Source organism: Lutjanus erythropterus, chromosome 19 (genome assembly GCF_056507025.1).
Source record: "Lutjanus erythropterus isolate fLutEry1 chromosome 19, fLutEry1.hap2, whole genome shotgun sequence".
In the NCBI taxonomy this organism is placed as follows: Eukaryota; Metazoa; Chordata; class Actinopteri; order Lutjaniformes; family Lutjanidae; genus Lutjanus; species Lutjanus erythropterus.
In genome coordinates this window covers 25281803-25302371 of record NC_139335.1, presented here as the reverse complement: position 1 = coordinate 25302371, position 20569 = coordinate 25281803, and the positions used below count along the sequence as shown (strand labels likewise).

At 38.0% G+C, this 20569-nt stretch overlaps 1 protein-coding gene across 1 annotated transcript in view; it reads right to left on the bottom strand.

Annotated features, from left to right (window-relative positions):
* Positions 1-20569, bottom strand: part of grapa (GRB2 related adaptor protein a) — a 40957-nt gene that overhangs the window by 3228 nt on the left and 17160 nt on the right. The window contains exon 4 of the mRNA XM_084743747.1: positions 12316-12484. Within this exon, the coding sequence (XP_084599873.1) occupies positions 12316-12484 (169 nt within the window). The remainder of the gene's footprint in view (positions 1-12315; positions 12485-20569) is intronic.

The following is a 20569-nucleotide window of genomic DNA, read 5'->3' as shown; positions in this document are numbered from 1 at the left end:
CCTTCTTTTTTAGTTTCCTTGCCAGACAGCAGGATCAGGATCAAGACACAGACACAATCCCACAAATCTATAAAATCCTTACAGATTAATCCTTTATTGTTTTGTTGATCTTGTCTAGACCTCTTATTACTGTGTACAGTCTGTGGTGTGTTTGGGTGTTAGGAAGCAAGTGTGTGCAGGCTTCTTATTTGCTCGGTGAGCCCGCATTTGCAGTCCGCATCTTTTGTGTATCGTGGACTGGGGACAGCTGCAACAGGCTTAATCAGGTCGATTTAAAGAGGCTTTATTGGCTTTTATTTCCTTCAATCACAAACATGCTAGGGATGATCTTGTTTTGTTGACTTCTAAGTGACCTGGTTAGCATGTGTCTAGGTCAATGAGTCTACCAATTACATAATGTTCTGTCAAAAAAGTTTGTTGCATTGCAAATTCTTTCATTCTTCCTGTCTCACACTGCAATATAGACGTATTGAATAGCATTTGTCACATCTGCATGTTCATTCAAGGAAGGCCTATGTTCCTGGCATAAACAAACAAAACTTAATAACTGTTATTTGATAGTCTAAATAATACTAAATAAATACATAATACTATAATATTATTGTAGAACACTGCATATTTTCAGAAAAATAGCCACAGTTAATGAGTAAAATTTTATGTATTTTTAGCGTGTTACAACTTTCCCCTGGTTGTGTAGCAACATCTGACTTCTTTCTTTCAAATATATATTGTGAACGCCATATCTTATCATCTTTAATCGGTATGAGTAATTAGCAGACAGGTGTAAGTTTAACATTATGATCGCCTGTAACAATTTTGTAAGGCTAGTTTTGTGGATGTGGATGGCTGAGCAAGTAAAGCTTGATAAAATCCGACCAGTAACACCGGGTTAAAAGCTAGGATATGGAAGCATTTTGGTTTCTAGGAAGCTGAGGGGAAAAGGGACCTGAACAAGAGCCACACTGTCCGCAAGTTGTGTCAAACTAAACCAGTTGTGGATCATTACAAATACACAGTCACACAGTGAGAAAAAATATATCATGTATAGAAATTGAAAATGTAGATGCATCAGTAATCATTTTCTAATCGAATCATAGCCCCCTGAATCTGAACTTGAACCTGAATCAACTCGTGAGGTTCCAAGAGATTCCCACCCCTACTCTATGCTTCTGTGTGTGACAGCACAGGAAAAAGCCATTCATATTTTTTCCATGTCAGCTTGTGAGGAGGCGACGGTTTGGAAGGAGAAATATGGTCTGTCCGCATCAGCTGCGCTAGGCTGCCTTGTGATCGTCATCCTCTCCAGCGCCTGCTCCGACCCAGAGCGAGTGCTGACAGTGGAACAAATTACTCTGTAACATCAATGGACTACAGCTTTATTGTAGATTTGTCTCTGCACACACTCACACACACACACAAACACACATACACACATACACACAGGCCATTTAACGCAGAAAAACTAGGCCCTGACTGCCTGCTTCTATTTTCACTTGAAAATGACAAGGTGTCAGAAAGGTCAGAGTTTTGCATGAACAGGCTTTTTGTTTGATGAGAAAGCTTCTAGACATGAGGACGCTGGGGAGATGTTAGAGAGGAGAAAAAAAAAAGCTTTATTTCCCATCGTGCTATGGTGAGATAAGAAGTGATCTAGGGCCATGTACTGATCTGATGTGGAGTGTAAGTTTGGAAACCACACAATGAGGGACAAAGCACTGCAACAAGATACGTGGATTCAGATTAAGCCAGTCCTCGACAGACTCAAAGGCTCTGGAAACATGGCCACTATAAATACATACATGATATCAAAGTTTAGTTTCTCATCAAGTATCCACAAAGATCTGAGTGAAAGCAAATGTTAGAAAAGTTAGAAAAGCTGGTTAGAAAACCTAGTTCAAAGAAAACATATTTTTGCTGTTCAGACAAGACTGTGTGGGTGTGGCAGATCACATTTTGACTGACATATCCTATAGTCCCAGCACAGAGGCTAAGCAGTATACTACTGTGAACTGTGGGGGCAGCGGAAAAACCCATTTTAGCCACCTAAAGAAAGGACCACCTAAAAAAAAATAGTGTCAGTTTAAGCATAAACATAGCGTACCTATGTTTAGAACATTTTCAGACGGCCTTTTTTTTTTGGCTTTTATAAGAATGGTTTTGTGTTTTTCTGTTAGTATTTCCTGTTTTATTTTGTACTTGTCTTTCCTTTGGATAGGTCTGCCTGACAACAAAGTAAGGTGAAAGTGAAGATGTTCCAAATATGGTGTACACTATTTCTAATATCTGTGAAGTAAATTAGTGTTTGTGTGGAAGGAGCCTGGAGTGATTCAGTGACTTCAGCTTCTCATTGTTGAGATGGCTCAGACTCCGAGACCAGCAGGAGCAGACGACTCTGCAACTGGCGTGGATTTTTTATGACTGGTTCGTGAAATTAGGTGTATAATTTTCATAATAAATGTCCAAGCAATAGCACGCCCAATTCAAACCAAAGACACAAAAGTGAACAAAAACTCTGAAACGCTGGATTAAAACTATTTCAACATGACCCTAATTACATGGTTACAAGACTATGGTGGATTTGAGTTTCCAGAAGCTTTAACTTTATATCTGTGACCCATATAGTCAGAAACAAGGAGAAACTGCACGGTGGTGTCAGACAGTGAGGAAAGAATTTAAAAAATACTCGGTAAGCAGCTTAAGGCACTATTTGAAGTTGATTTTTCTGCAACCCTGTTTGCATTTAAGAATATAAAGGTCTGAATCTGAAGGGAGCGATACAAGAACTAGTTTTTCATTGTGTTTTTGTGCTTTCAGTGTCACTGCCTAACACTCATGCGAAAGGAAAAGATGAAATGGTGTGCTGGTAACTGAAGAAGCGGGTGTACTATTAATATTTTAGATGGAGCATACACAACACGGTTACAGAGTCTGAGGAGGGAGAATAACTCAGTGGGAATTTAGGTAGGATGCATGGAGGTGAGAAAAGGTTTGCTGCATCTTGCAATTAAGTTGTCTTGTCATCTCTCTTACATGATTGTTTTATGTAAGTGAAACCTTAATGGAGAGAAGACTGTGTTGTAGGTTTTGGAGAGACAGACTCCGTGAGAGACACTGGTGTTGGAGCTTTGTTGATGCCGAAGGCCAAGACAAAGCCCCTCAGATACAAAAACCAGCTGACTTTTATTACAATATAAAAAGACAATTTTGCTAGCTAAATTTAAAGGAGCAATATATCTGTGCGTCCAAAAATGCGTAGTGCAGTCCAAGCAAGTTGAAGCCATTGACGTTATATTGCATAGGCTGTTTCACCCTGCCCCCTCCTCCCCAGACTTGAGGAAGCTCAGGCAGGCTGCGGGAACACTGCAGGAGTGCAAGACAAGTGCAATATTGTAAATAGAATAATAACATACAATAATAACAAGCAATGATGAGTCCACCACTGTAAGTTGATCAGCTGTATTTATCTGTCAGCGTAAACCTAAGCCTATTATCCTGAAAACAAAAGCCCACTGCTCTGAAAATACACACTCACTGCCTGCCAGACTCCATTAATATATTGCTCAATTTAACCGTTAAATACATCTACTCCTTCTAAAAGATTATTATATAATTTCTTACCACTCATAAACAGACACTTAAACATTTGGTGAACATTCTGTATTAAAATGAACAATAATTAACTTGAAATGGGCAAACAATAACACAAGTTACGGGTCAGAATAGAAATTTCTAAGAAGAACATGTATTTCAACATATTTCCTATGTTTCCTGCGTAATCTGTTTCCTTAATCTCTGATGACATATCATGGTCATTTTATGATTTATTACAGTAAATATATTACAGATTTCTCCTTTAATGTTTCCAATATCTTTTCGGCCTGCAGACCTGTCTACAGTATAATGAAGACCACCGACTTGAATGGCAGATGACTGTGATATGCTAAAAGCCTTAGAGACAATGAAGAAAAGGTAAGACAGAGATTATATTTCATCTCTTTGTCCTCTTTGTTCTGCTGCAAGCTGCAGGATCATATTCAAGAGAAATTAAAAGCACAAATTAATTCTTTAAAATGCATAAAAAAAACCCTTGATAATTGATAGCAAAAAGGGTAGTCTGATTATTTAAAACTGAGATGAGTCCAAAATAATGTCTTAATTTGTCGCACAAGATATAGATTTAGAGCTGCAAACCAGAATCTCATGACATAATTTAATATAACTATAACTGAGATTCTTCCTTGTTGCTAACTAATTATCTGTTTGTACTGTTAGCAAAGACAGTAGTACAAACCCCTCAAGACTCTCATTAAAACAGTCGGGGAGTAACGCAGGCTACACATATGAAGGTATGACTAAGCCGTTAAGATGTGATGTGGATTGACAGATTTTCTCTAAGGCAATATAGCAATGTAGGTAAACACTGCACCTTCAGCACGCCACCCTTAGCTGTGGGGCACATTGTGATGCAGATACGTATTTTCTCCAAGCCATGACAGAACATGGTGACCTACAGTACATGAAAGCCAGCCAGTATGCTAATGTTAGAACAATACAAGAATAATGTATAGGACTAGGAAAAAGTAACTCATGTTAGATAAAAACTGTTTATTTTTGCATTCAGTGCACGGATCCACAGGTTATATAATGAAATGTGCATATTTGAACCCAACTATCTCAGGACACACAATTAATGCCATTGTTATTGTCTAGATAAGTCAATAATATTGTAATAATATGGTAGTATATTATAGTACAGTGGGCGCTAAGGTTTGCAGATATGATTTCCAGGTTTTGGCATGAAGCACACCATCTTGAAGCCAATATATAGAACTGAGAGGAACTTGTAACAAATAACCCTTTTCCATACACGTGTGCGGGCTTGACTTAACCAGGTTTTTCTCTGCACATCAGCCCTGTACAGAAATCAAGTCAAGGATAAACAGATTCTTCACAATAAAAGTCCCCAGTTATTTTGGTATCTAAAAGCTTTTATTATGAAACAGCAAAATCAGGAAATGTTTGTTTTGGTCTTGGGTTTGGTTTGGTGCAATATTTGCATCCACACCAGCCATTAAACACCCTTAAATCTTACATACTGGACCTTTAAATAAGCACAGTCCTGATGTTTTAGCTTTAGTTCTGAGCTGGGAATTTATCACATCATTAGGGCTGCTGCTCATGATTATTCTATTGGCAATTCATCTGCTGATTATTTTCATTGTTTAGTTGTTTTGTCTATAAAATTTTGGTTTGTCCACAATCCAAAGACATTAATTTTACTGTCATAGAGGACAAAAGACACCAGAATATATTCACACTTAAGAAGCTGAAATCAGAGAATTTTTTACCTTTGTTTTCCTCATGAAACTTCTCAAACCAGTTAATCGATTATCAAAATAGTTGGCAGTTAATTTGATAGTTGACAAGTTGTCAGTTAGTCAATTCATCAATTATTTGTTGCAGATCTGCACATCATAGGATGATGTGTTAAAATACCACAAAATATGACTGGAATAGAAAATACAATTAAATTTAATAAAAAGCAGCGATTGGCTGCAATCTGGGCCTTAACATTGAACACCAATGCTGCAGTCAGTTTGTGTAATTCATTTCTTATTTTTGCCCGTATGGTTGTCACTGACAATTGTGGCATTAAATCACATTAAAAACTCATTGGAAACATACTTTCCAGCTTTCCATGTTCTGTGCTGAGTGTTATTACTGTGATCAGAGCAGCAGCAGCCTAAACACAACTATTCAAAATTATTATCAAAAAAAACAGAAAGGAGAGCAGAGAGGAAGAGAGACATAGCAAATTGACTTACTCGTGAGAGAATAAATGTAGCATAAAATAGCAATTAAATTAACAAGTATAAATCTTCTGTTACGATCTTAAATCTGTTTTATAACAGCAGTAATATTTATAAAACGGGAAAAGAGCGCAGCATCTGTTTGAATTCATTTTGCAACTCTTATATGAGTTTTACTTTGCTTGTCAGAAGTCATGGCAGATCAGTAGATCATGAAGAAGATGATCTGGATGGTGGAAGAATGAGAGATCAATTATTGTTCTTATGCTACTATTAGAGGCAACGACACCAGCTCCTCAGTGGGGAACAAGATGTTGTGGTCGCACTTTATTTTACGGTACACTAATGAGACGTAACAAGCTGTACTATCAGAAATAAAGTGTTCTTTATTAGACAGCATTAGACTCTTTATTAGACCTTAATTTGACTTCATTAGACTTTATTAGAGGGTAATTTGTGACATATTAAAACAGAGCTCTACTGTAAACTAAAGAGAAATCACATATCTGCTACTGCCCCATTTATAAACAATATGAGAGGATCGTCTATGGGTGACTGCACAGGTTTATTGTAATACTGCAGGTCGATAATGTGATTTGATCAAAGAAGTAGGCATCAATCTAGATGTAGCACATTTCACTTTAGTTTACAGTACAGTTTTGTTGTAACGTGTCCCCAACTACTCTCTAATGAAGTCTAATAAAGCGTCTAATACTGCCTCCTAAAGAACATATTACTGGTGTTTGCCTTATTTGAGTGTAACCAATGTTGGTGGTGCAGCTACATGAAATATTGTATGAATACTAGGAAATAAAATCCTCAGAGAACCAAACGGCTCAGAAACACCTGGTGCTGTTTTCACGTGCTAGTCGCTCCCATTAAAGAGATTTAGACTGTGACAGTATTTAGGTCATACAGTTTTTTCATTCTCCCATGGGATGGCTGTCTTCAATTTAACTACCATCATAACACCCTAAAGCTAAATTCCTGACTTGCACCTGCTCCAGCTGCTTTTGTTCATAGAGGTGGATGACTGTAAAGTGCAAGATCCCCAGTGATTTATAACATACATGAAACTGTTTAAGTGTGCAGGATGGCACTAAAGTAAAGAACTAAATTTATAAGAACCTGCTTTGTGAAACAAAGAACTATTTTTAGGACCAAAACCTGTCATCCTTATCTGAAAGTCTCCTGCTCCACCAGGTGAAATACTGCAGCATCTGGCTGCTCAGCAAACCAGCTCTCGCTAAATGGAGATTATGAAAAAAAGCAACTCCATCTGAGTCATAAAATCAAGGTCTGGGGGTAAAAGTCTGTGAAATGCAGAAATTCTATTTATTTAATACCACACTTTGCTTCATCACACAACAGCAAGTATAAGAAGAGGGGGTAAGAGACGAGAGCTCCCTGCATCTGAAGGACCAGACTATTGAAGTAAAGCTCACACATCACAAAGATCAATATATGTGGATCATCTTCCAGAGAACATTAGACTCACACAGGCTTACGTACTCAACACATTCCAACCAGTCAGATTTTCATCAAGTGCAACGTCTGTTCATCATATGGGCATGAAAATACTGAAATGTATTGATATTTTGCTATATTTTACTTAATTTGAAATTAGAAATGTATTCATCTGTGAATTGTCTGGGTAATTGACTATTGACTATTACTATGAGTCCACAATATTCGTGCAATAATACAGTAATAAGCACTGACATTTAATTACTATAGTAATAAGAAATGTGTTTTATTAACATTTATGAAGGGTTTACATGCTAATTAATGCACTAACTAATATTAGTATGTGTTTGATAAAGATGTTAATTAACATATATGTCAAAAAGTTTGCAACTAAACTAATTAATTAAGAGAAAAATGATTGTTTTTATGAATATTTATTAATGGTAATAGTCGTCCAACTTATGACTTACTTTTGAGGTCAGTGGACACGCTCCACGGTCTTCGTGTAGCGGTTGCCTTGTTCCTTTATCTTCATGTAGAGATTCATTAGCTTATAGGTTAATGTAACTAATTAATTATTGTGCATGCTATATAAGCATTACTTAACCATAATGAACCACTTATTAATGCTCTTTATTACACTTATTGTAAAGTTGAAAATATGTAATGTATAAATTAATATCTTAGTTTACATGAATTACATAAATGATTACTAGACTCAATAGTTTACTGTTAATTAACTGTTAATTAATGCTTATTACTGCATTAACTAATGTTGAAATTTTGTAAAGTGTTACCAAAAAACAGCAGGATGTATGTGGGGATGTGTGTTATTTCCTCCCTCAATTTAGTTCTGTTCACAGTACTGACTCATTGGCCACTAAACTTTTCACTTCCTGTCAGACCATATCAAAAATACCCCAAAGCAGCAGTGGCAAGCTACCTGCGTGCCAGAGCAAAAGACGCCAATGCCACTGCACTGCTTTTTATTTACTTGCATTCAGCACTGTGGGAGGAGAGTCAAAGAGCTAGTCACATACAAACGCAACAAAAACTGTGGCTGGAAAATGGAATCATAGAACATAAAAAAAAGGATTTTAAAAAAAGAAATACATTGAATAATAAAATTATAAATAACTATTAATAAAAGACTAAATAAGAGAAATTTAAATCCTCAAAATGGTAATATTTTTTCCATCTGAAATCTCATCTGGATCTGCTGTTCGAATTACATGAAAATTTTACTTTTAGGCTGGACTCTCCCATGTGGACAGTAGACATACCTTTTTAGATACAATTGAGCAAGAGCTGAAGAACTGGTAACAGAGCTTTTTACATTGCTTATTAATCTTGTTTGCTCATATTCAAGTGATGGGCTCATTGCCACAGATAATGAGATGCATCTCGAATGAGTAATATGACCTAAATGTGACTTGTCACATCCTGTTCATCCTTGACTTAGGCACGCCAAAAAGCATAAAATTAGTACCATATGCTATATAGAATATGAGTGGCCATCATTATTGGGCAACTATAAAAAAATCATGAGAATTGGAGCATGTTGATATTACTCAGCTGTCAGTCAGTCAGACAGTTATTACCTGGAAATCTCTGAATCATACTAAATCACTTTTTTGGCAGCAACAGCGAACGCAATGTTAAAAAGAAAGTGAAAACAATCTCTCAGCTGTCCGACCCATCGTCACAGCTGCCACAGCTCCACCTTTCCTTCCAGCGAGTTTGTTTTTAGAAGCCTGCAACATGATCAATATAATTCACAACACACCGTCACTCCCAACAGTTTTGCATGTGCAGTAGTGATGTGCGGATCGATACTGAAATATCGATACCTCCGATACCAGATCTTTATGCTCTAAAATCGATTCTCAAATCAAAATATTGATACTTTTGATACTTCAGTCATTTGAGGTAATGTATATCATTAACAGGAACACAGTGGAAAGTCACTAAACTATTGAGATCTTCTCTAAATGACACGTGGTTGGTGGGAACTACTTTTTCTTCCACCTGGGTAAGTGCATAATGCGTAAGCTACTCAGTCAGTCAGTCACTCAGTCTCAGTCTGTAGACACAAGGGCAGAGCGTAAAAGGAGTCGTGTGAAGCTATTTGAGCTCCACAAACAGCCAAGACGCCTGTTTGTGATGTTTGTGGAAAAAACGGTAAGGAGTTGTGGCAACACAACAAACCTTGTGAAACACCTCAGGTTAAATCACAACACAGAATACGAGGCATTTATGATGAGGCGGACAGCAGAGGATGGTTATGAAATAAATAATGAAATAAATATATGCTTCAACAAATAGCTGCATGAGTTCAGCTTGGAGTAATAGTATGTGTATCACTGAGATAATCTCACATAGGCAAAAAAAAGCCTAGATTTATTCAGGTAAGGTTTCCTAAAGAATTAATCATTTAAAGTGGATTACATAGACTAGGTGTCATTAAATTATACAGAGCAATTGCGATAAAACAGCCATGGTGAAAAATATATACTAGAAAAGATGGATAAAAAATAACATTTTATCTATAAAATATATTTATTATTATTTACAGTCACCATAATTTGAATTTGAATCTAATTTGAAATACACTACTTTTTTTTTAGATTTACCAGACACATTAGGTGCATTTGCACAAAGTATCGGTATCGGATCGGTATCGCCGATACCAGCCTGAATTTTACTCAGTATTGGATCAGAAAGGAAATCGGTGGTATCGAACATCACTAATGTGCAGCGCTTTGAGTTAGCAATAATAAATATGCAACGCACAGGTGGACTTTCAAAATAAAGGAACAAAAATTGCTTGGTTAGGTTTTGGAAAATATCACATTTGGATTGAAATAAGTAACTTTATGTTGACTAAGTTAATTTATGCAATGTAACAAAATGTAAAGTAACGTAACATGGCGTAACATCACATAACACAACATCACCTAATGTTACACAATGTAGCATATGTAATGTAAAATACGTAGCTATAGCATCATAGCTTGTAGCATATTGGCAGTGACCAAGCTGCCATATTTGACACATTGGGTGTGAAAATGGGCTGGAAATTCAGTTTTATGGTAATCCATCCAATGGTTGCTCAGATATTTCACTCAAAACCACAAATGTGAACTTTGAGGTGTCACCAAAGAAAAAGTCAGAGGATCTCCAGTATGTTTGGATTCATCCTCTGGGGACCATGAATGTCTGTACGACCCAACCAAAAACAATCCATTCCAGATCTCATTGTTGTTCTGATTTTCCTGCATATTGTGCGTTACAAATTCTCTCCATGGGGCACCTTTGTCTTGTCCTTATATCACCTCACATTTGACATGGTAGGCAATCACCTCCCTAATGAATGGAGGTCTGTTGTCGGGTGCCAGGCTCCAGAAAGTGACGTGATGAGTATTAGCGCGCGGCTGGTGTCGCAGTGATACGAACATGCTGTCCTGTCAGGATCGCTGTGGATCACATCCCTCCATAGCGACAGGGTTCACCTGCAGGCGCGGCTCAACCGCCACTCCCAGGAATACTTAACATGCAACGTGATCCTGCCTGTATAATGAATTCACAATGACAACAGTCAACAACAGCTTCTCCCACAATGTCACCATCATGGGAATTACCTGTCATTTTTATTTTCCCTCACTAAACCTGACTGCGTTTTGTGAATACACTAAATTTTCAGGATACGCCTAGTTGTCCAGCCACAGCATTATCATGAACTTTCAACTACCTATTCCAAATTACAAAAACCTATAATTAAAAACAGGAATAGTTTATGAAAGGTGCGGATTACACACATCAGAAGGCTCATTATGTGTCTGAACTCTAAACGAATACTGGACTAAATACAACAAACAAAAGAAACGTTCTGTCCAAACTTGATATATAACAACTTAGTCTCGACTGATACATATAATAATTGCCTCTTGAATCAGTTTTCGTTAGCGCTGCGGTGCTCACTGCCTCTGGCTCGGCGCCTGAGATGACTGATTTGGTTCTGCTCCAGACCAACGGCAGTTCTGTGATCTTTCATTACAAGCTGCACCTCTACGTCAAAGCCTGCTGCCACAGTCACTGCTCCAGAAATCTCACCAACATATGGAGTGTTCCCATAGCTGTCAGCTCCATTAAAAAAATAGACCAAAACTGGTAATGCCTCGAAGTCAAAGCAAGATGAAATATGAACACCCATGACGGTTGTTGTGTTTATGAAAGCACACCGAATTGACAAGATAAACAGAAAAATATCACTGATTTTTTTTGTCAAAATGCTGCTTCACCGTGTCTTAAAGTCTCATCAGATATGTAGTTAAATCCTTGGGAATTAAATAGAAGAAGGAAGACGAATGACTGATGACAGCAGGACCAGATGTGTTTTAAATGGTTTAGAGAGGAGGTTGACATTGCAAAACAAATAGTGCTAAAGAACTGCTATGGGTTTAGCTGATTTCTCAGAAAGTTTGGAAAAAAAGAGATGACAACCAGGTATGTCAAAATGTCTGTTTGGGAGAGAACAAAATTATTATCCCCCTCCCCAGAATGTACACACACACACACACACACACACACACACACTCACTTGACCTCTGTGGCTAAGGAGTGAGACTAAGTCAAAGTGACACTCTGTGAAGTCACATGACACCTGCTGCAAGCTTCTATGAGAAACAGTTTCTCAGATATGAAAGAGGGTGTGGCTAAAGTGTAGCGGGTGAGACAAAGCATCACCAATCAAAACTGAACTCTGTTTAGTTCAAAGTCTGCAAGAGTTTATGCCAAACAGTTCATTAGTTTGGTCACATTATGCAAATGCATTTAGAAGTGATTTTTGTGGACCAGCTGACTGACCGACCAACGGAGCAACCTGGTTGCTGCTAAAAATTCTGTCTAGTTATGACATATTTGTGCCTTTTCTTTTGGCTACTTTGGTAATGAAGTGCTTGAGACAGTCAAATTGCAAAACAGAAGGAAAGAAAGACGAAAGACAGACAACCAACCAAATGAGGAGTCACATGCTCACCCTGGCGAAGTGCTCGGGGTCCCTCAGAAAGACGGTCCTCTCCTTAGCGATGCTGTTGCCATGGTAGAACTCCACCAGTTCGTTCAGAGAGGAGAAGAGTTCGTCCCACACATAGTACTGACTGCAGCGATCCTGCAACACCTTGAAATGTTGAACATGGTCCCCATAACTGAAAAAAAAGAGGGAGAAAGAAGTTTGAGGAACATCTGTAGTTGGTTGATATAGATTAATAACAATCAATCACAAAATCATGCAAAATGGTTTTCTTTAAACTCACTGGTCCTGCACACAGACTTGTGTAGGAACTCAGTGGTGATACTGGTCATGAGCTCAGTTTTTTAAAATGAGATTCAAGTCTGCAAAAAAACTGCTAAAGAAATGTTTCAGCCTCAACGTCTAGTTTAACATGTAGTTTTGACCATGTGAAATGAAATGCAGTTTAGTCGACATTTCCTCTAAAAATCTTTCACAACATATGGGTTCATATATGAGATAAGAGATAAAATAAGATTAAAATGTATAAAAAGTAAATAGAAATAAAAGAAAGCTAAAATTTATGAAAACCTGAGTGGTGCTTGAAGTAATATTTGTCTTGAGGATGACATTATTAGCAAACAGTGAAGACTGATAGTTGGGCGTAATCTTGTTTTCCCTGAGCCTTGTCTCACAGTGTTTGTGCCTTCAAATCACATCTTGTTTTTTGCAAACAATAAATTTGGAACAGCTCTGGGAGACCAGCAGTCTTGGCCTTTAGCCCTCAAAACCGCCCCTTTAACTGCACAGCTGTCAGCTGTTCGGGCTGGCAAGCATTTCAGTGCAGTCCTCTTCATTTGGAATCACCACTTATTTCCTATTTTATTTTACTTTCATTTTTTACTTTTTCATTTTTCATCACATCATTCAGAACAACAAACTGGCTTCTCATAGTTGCGCCAGTGACACCCAAATTTTCATAGCTGTCTCATCAAATGACTACAATCCTATTGCATCATTATGGAAATGCATTGTGCAAAAAATAACTGGACAACTCAAAATTTCCTGCAGTTAAACAGACAAAACAGAGCTAATTTTATTTGGGAAACAATAAAACAGTCAAAGTCAGGGACCCTATGACAAAACAAGCTCCGGTAAAACTGATTATTGCTTTTATCACCAACAAAACTGGTTGGCAATGGAGTTCTGACAAGACCTCCTAAAAAGACCATTAGGCAATTAAAACGTAGAGTTCTAACCAAAACTAAAAAGACAGCCCGCATCACCCCGGTTTTATTATTTATAAATCCTCACATGGGGTGAGCTCTAAATATGTGGCTGATATGCTTGATCAATACAAGCCTGTGAGATCCCTCAGATCACAGGGGAGTGGACTGCTGGTGATGCCAGAGGCAAAAATTAAATAAGGAGAAGCAGCTTGTGGTTATTATGCAGCACAGCACTGGAACCTGATAGTCTTAGGAACTGCAGCTTTTAAATCCAGAATATTTTTAGTATCAGTGTAATATTATTTTAAATTTATTTATGAATCTACCTGTGTATGAAACATGCTTTATGAATAAGACTAGCTTACCTTAAAAAAATTAGTTTTCCACACAGTGTAATATATTGTAACTTCGACTATGTTATACAGGTTTGTGGTTAATCTGTTCTGTACTTATTTAGTGACTTTTCATGTCATATTATTGATGAATACAGGATTGGAAGAAGAACAAAATAATTGAGTGTAACCGAAAAATAACGACAATGGCACAAACAAAAATAGCCGCAGTGTTGGAGTGCATGCCTTGTTGTCATGATTAAAAGAGTTTGGCCGGCATTCATTGGCAATCATACCTGCTCCCCTGTCCTGCTCGGTGGTGGTTGCTAAGTAACTTGCCAGCTTATCTTTAGAAATCTGGACATCTCACCATAATCGTACTGTTATATAACTGCATCTAATATGCAGCGGAAGTCAATACAACTCCCCCATATATCTAAACACATCACAGAAGTGGGTGTGTGTGTTAAGCTCATGTTAATGATTGCTGAAATCTAATTTTCCATGTTTGGAAAAAAGATCCTGTCTCATCATTATTCTGTAATAGTGATATCATTGGTTTGCATTAAAACATAGCTGCTTCCTCCTGTAAGTGACATACCCTTGCTCTTGAATACACACAATATATCATTTGTGTTTTCACCTCACCAAACTCCTCCTTATCTGCTCGGGCTGGCGCTGCTCCAAGCTCGGAGAAAGTAAATGAGCATCAGCCAGAATTCTTTTCTCTGTTCAGGCCACGAGCTCCATGAACAAGCAGGGCTGACTCCCTGATGACTGCATGGCATTCAGCTACACCTCCACCCTGCCCTTCATTCTCTGCCTTCTCCGTTTCACCCTGCGCGTTCTCATTTTTCTCCTCTCAGCCTCACTCTGTCTCCTAACAATTAGGAAACTGTAGTCGAGTGGAAGTTTTTTGACTTATTTTTGGATTGTCACTGTATCAGCCTTTCTATCCTTTGAACATTAACTTATTTTGTGAGTAACAGTGCTATCTGTCTGTCTTTTTTTTCTCTTTTGCTTTGCCTGTGGGTCTGAATTCCTTCTCTCCATTATCTGACTTCTATCTTCTTGTTATCTGCTTCACTGTGTCTCCATCGCCTCTCTTGATTCAGCCCTGTCCCTCCACTGCCTCACACACACAGACAAACAACACAGAATCGTCTCTGTGAATGCTTTCTATCAGCCCCACTGCTGGCCCCTGTTGTCTGACGCCATCTGCTGCACCCTACTGGTCGGGCTGTGTCACTGCCACCAGCTGTGCAGCTGTTTGGGACAAAGGCATGGTGAGCTGGGCCTGTGTCCTCACTGGATAGAAAAATGAATGACAAAGAAAATATAAGGGGAATTTAGATCCGGCAGTAAGTGAATTGGTTGGTGGAGATTAAAGACAGGATGTAGACAGGGCAAGGACCTCACCTTCAGGGGATTCACAATAACATAATGAAAAACATCAAACACCTTGAGGGAAGGAAAAAGGAAATAAGACGTCATTTTGAAGTTGTGCCTGTTTCACCACATCTAGTGTACATTTCCTGCAGCTGTGAGAGTAACAACGCCATGTTTGCTCTGTACTCTTTTTAGTTTGTTTTAGGTACATTTTACACTGTAGAAAAATAGCCGTTGTCCTGATGATAACAAAAAAATGGTCATGAATGTTATGTTTTAAAGGAGAAATCTGTAATACATTTACTGCAACAAATCATGAAATGAACATGATGTATCGTCAGAGAATTAGGAAACACAAAGTTGAAATACTTGCTTCTCTGACAAAACCAAAAATGTTCTCACTGTAACTTGTGTTACTATTTGCCTTTTCATGTTAATTCACAGTTCAAATTAACGCAGTGTCCACAGAATGACTAAGTGTCTATGTATTAGTCATACAAAATCATTAATTATTTTATTAGAACAGTTAAATTGAGAAATATGTTAATGAAGACTGACAGGCAGTAAGACAGGCAGCAGTAGGGTTGTTCTTTCACAATAGTGGGCTTGGATTTGCATCGACAGACAGCTGACAGTTATAAACAGCTGATCACTTACAGTGGAGGACACATTGTTACCTGTCATTGTCAAATTACAATGTTGCGCTCGTTTTGCACCCCTGTAGTGTTCCTGCAGCCTGCCTGAGCTTCCTCAAGTTTGGGGAGGAGGGGACGGGGGGAGACAACTCGCTTCAACCATAGATCATATATTAAATAGGATGTCAACCTATTTAAAATCACATCTATGGCTCCAACTTGCTATTTGAATTGCAGTACTCATTTTTGAATGTGCAGTTCTTTCATATTGCTCCTTTAAAGCACCATGTTTACATCAGGCCTATTTCCTATAGCACGGACTTCCTTTTCATCCAGTGGTTGTCAGCTGATTGACATTAAGTGGAGGATAAGATAACACTTGCAAAAACTCTAATCTCACACAACACACAATATGATAAGGACAAAACAGAAAGTTACTTTGTGGGATACTGAGATGGATTATTTAGCCAGGGCAGTTCAATTCAGTGCAAGTTGAAAAGGGGTATTTCTTTTTCAAGAAACTGATTATCCATCCATCCATCCATGCTGGAACTATGTTCAGAAAGTACTGATACACACATTTAAAGCATGTCTCCAAGTTTTATATCAAAAACTTCTCAACATCATGTCCATTGCAATGTCATTGAGAATTTTTTCAAGGTTTACCATGAAATTATTGTTTCATCCCTAATCCCAGCTGACATTGGCTGAGAGGCCTATGATCTATGAAAGCATTTTGTCAAAGATACTGTAATGGTAGTGAATTGTGGGTATCTGGCTGTTAAACACAGTTTAAGACATGAGACAAAAAACAATCTGAAATATTTAATCTCGGATTTTGAGGATGAATTCCACACATCGGCAGAGATGCCTCCAGCTGCACTGGATGAGAGTAAAATTCAACCTAAAACTTTCTGCTCCACACAGATGACCAGAATCGCTTAAAATATTTATGAGAGCAACACTTAAACCACAACATCACATCTTCACACTCGATTTGTCCCGTGATGCCAAACCACAACTCACCCTCTGTACTAGCAGATCGCTGAAAGACAAACAAAACTAAATGTGCTTTGGGGCCACATTTAAAGACAAACCATGGAAAACCTAAAGCAAACAATCATAATGAAAACCAGCAAATGATAAAATCCAAACTACAATTTTTCCTCCCACTGCTATTACTGTGTAAGATCGTATGAACAAAGGAAAATAAATAGAAGAAATATGTAAGTCCCTAGCATTCAAAAATGAATACTGAAAATACTGAATTTGAGCCATAGATGGCATACTAATCCCTTTTTAATTCACAGTCTGTGGTTGAAGTGGGTTGTTTCCCACGATCCATTCCTTTCTAGAGTCAAAGCTCAGGCAAGATGCCTGCAGGCTGCACAGACACTGAACAGGCGTCCAAGACAAATACAACATTTCATTTTGACAACAACAAGCAACAACGATACCCACACTGTAAATTGATCAGCTGTTTCTAACCATCACCGAGTTCAGTGACTGCAAGTCCTACTGCCAGCCAGACTCCATTAGCAAATTGCTCAATTTAACTTTTAAAAACATCTACTCCTTCTAAAAGATTATTACATGATTTCTTTTGACTCATAAACACTTAAACATTCAGCAAACATTTGGCGTAAATTTGCATGTTTCCTTATTCTCCCATGACATATCATGTTCATTTTATGATTTTGTAAATAAAAAATATGACATATTTCTCCTATTACTATTTCTAATCTATACGTGACTTTGCTCATATTAGGAGTTCACATCATTATGTTCACAGACTACAGGTAAATAATTACATTGTGCTAAATACAAAGTCTAACTCAGATGAACAGTTACCAGCGGTTTGTTAAAAAAAGGAAATGCTCTGAAGATGCAGGAAGAGGACAAGAAGGAAAGAAAGCAGATGTACTGTTCTAACTATATCAGTGTTAGGTGATGTAGACGTTTTTATTAATTATTACCCAGAGACATTAGAGCGTAACACAGACAGCATCTGTCTCAACTTGATCACACACACACACACGCACAGAAACACACACAAAGCACACTCTCCAATGCCCTCTCATCTCCCCGATCCAGTGTAATTAAGGCCCACAGCGACAGAGAGATTATTTTCTTTTTCAAGTGAAGGGAAACGAGAGACAGATTAAGAGAGTGAGAGAGATCGAAAGAGAGAAAATGAAATAGATGTAGAGATAGAAAACACACAGAGAGAGATATACGCTTCAGATGAGGACTGAAGTTATTTTTAAAACTTTTACTCCACGCCAGCGCAATTCAAGATGCGCGAAGGTCATCCGTCCATCTCTCTCTGCAATTTCTGCATCAATCTGTTCTCACTTCCTTGTTCTCTCTGTCTCTCATCCTGCCAACCCCCCTTCTCTAATCTGCTGTTCAGTTTCTAAACCGCTGCAGATGTCTGGAATACTTCACACAGCCACACTGACACCTCCAGCTGTCAATTTGTGTGTGTGTGTGTGTCTTTTAGTAACTGATGGTAGTGTCAAGGAATTATCAGAGTTGTATCAGCCCATGTGCTTGCTGTAAATCAGCAATTACGCCAGTGTTTACATGTGCCAACCAGCGTGTGTTCATTGGTGTGGACATGCATTACTCATGTTGTGACACAAGCCTGTTTTCTCACTCACTTTGTGGGGACTCGTCTGCCTTATGGGGACCCAGCGCAAGAATACAGAAAGCAAATCATGAATTTTATGATAAAGACTTGGTTTATGATTAGGGTAATGTTTTGTTAGGGTGTAGGCAAGTAGTGGCTATAGGTACAGTAAGGGTTTCTCCAGAAAATGAATGTACGTCAATATAAAGTCCTCTGAAGTGATGGAAACACGTCTGTGTGTGTGTGTAGAGGTGTCATATCTCATCACAGGCTACGCGCAGTGGCCACGAGTGTGTGTGTGATTTTGTAAATGTGTGTCAACCAAGCATGTAAGTGAGTGAGAGGTTCAGCTCCTCCTGCAGCATCAATAAAGCATTGCCATCACCCGTTCGGATAGATGGACGAGGGAGGAGGGAAGTGTTTGTCGGCGCTCTGAGGGCGTAGAGAGCAAAGCTGCGATGGAGCGAATGAGGGGAAGAATGATAAAAGACATTTGGTGGAGGCAATTTAGTCGAAAGTGTGTTGATGGTTCAATAAGCCTCTCAGACAGAAATGATATGAGCCTGAGAGAGGGAGATATAGAGCTTCTTCCCCAGTCAGTTATCATCATAAAGAAAACAACAATCTGTCTTAACAAACACAAAAGCAGAATTTGTTTTGTTTTGTTTTGGGTTTTTTTTTTTGCTTTTGAAAAGACACTATACCTGCATTCGTTGTATCACTTCCAGCTCCTTATTGTGTGACTTTTAACCCCAAAGTAAAAGACATTTTTCACATTCTGATATGAAATGTTAGGGTAAGCACAGGTTTTACTAATAATATTAATCTCCACTTGAACAATGTAGTGTGATGTATATCCACTTTATGGACTGCTTGTCACTCAGCCTCCAGTGTCAAATCTGCAGTTATGAAAATACTTATCTTTTTACTGTTTTGTTAATATTTTACTGTGTGCTTTTTATATAGTATTAGTGTTTAGTTAGTATTTTTTATTATTTTGATAATCACTTAGCAGTTAGTTAGCCTAGCTGGCTGCTAACAAAGGGTCTGCTCATACACCTCCCTCTCTTACAACAGCTGACAAATATGAGGAATAAGTTCGGAAACATGTATCCTCGCTTTAAGAATACAGTGTATTTCAGTCACTTTCATTTTGGGCAGCTCCTCCAAGCACTGAGTGTAAAGAAGGAGCCATAGCAACTTAATGTTAGCATGTGGCTAGCTGGTGTAGCTAACGGTTATTTATATATCAAAATGATCAAAAATATTAACTAAACACAAAATATATACTATATACAAAATGAACAGTAAACTATTAACAGTACATACAAATCATACTGTAAAAGTTTTTTTTTATTATTTGTGAATGAAAAAGGACTCAGATGACCATAGACTTAAACTGCAGCTTTGACACCAGAAGCTAAGTGTCACACTACATTGTGAAAAGTGGAGAATTACAGTTCAGTGAGCCAACATGGACAATATCTGCACTTTGACTCTATTCAGACCCAAATGAAACAGAACATGAATTTGTATCATTGCTAACCCCTGCGTTTACAACTTCATGTCTAAATGGTCGCTGTGAAAAAGGTCTTTGCTGAAAATTAGGACAAACTGATATCATTGGCTGCTGTCATTGGTTGAGATCAGTTTCTGAAGGCAGAGCCCATATCAGCAACTACCAACTTGTAAATGGAATTAAATAATTCCTGTAATAAATGTATATTGGAGCATAAGAGTTTGTCAGAGCCAGAGATGGTTCACGCTAAGAAATAATCTAATCCATTTAGTTAACTCTCAACAGACAGTGCCAAAGAGCCACAGGTTTTTCTAAGATAAGTAATGTTAGACTAAAACACCCTCAGGCTAGGCTGAAGCTAAGGCAAGTGATTTATGCAAGGAAAGAAATTTAGGCTATGTTTGTTACCAAAGTTTACAAAGTTTACACTTTTAAGGCTGTATTTGGTAAATTCTTAAAGCAACAGTTAATGTGAGTTTTTGTGGAATGTGCTTTTTCGCTTTCTCGCTGAGAATTAGTTTAGATTAAGTTTAGCACAAAGACTG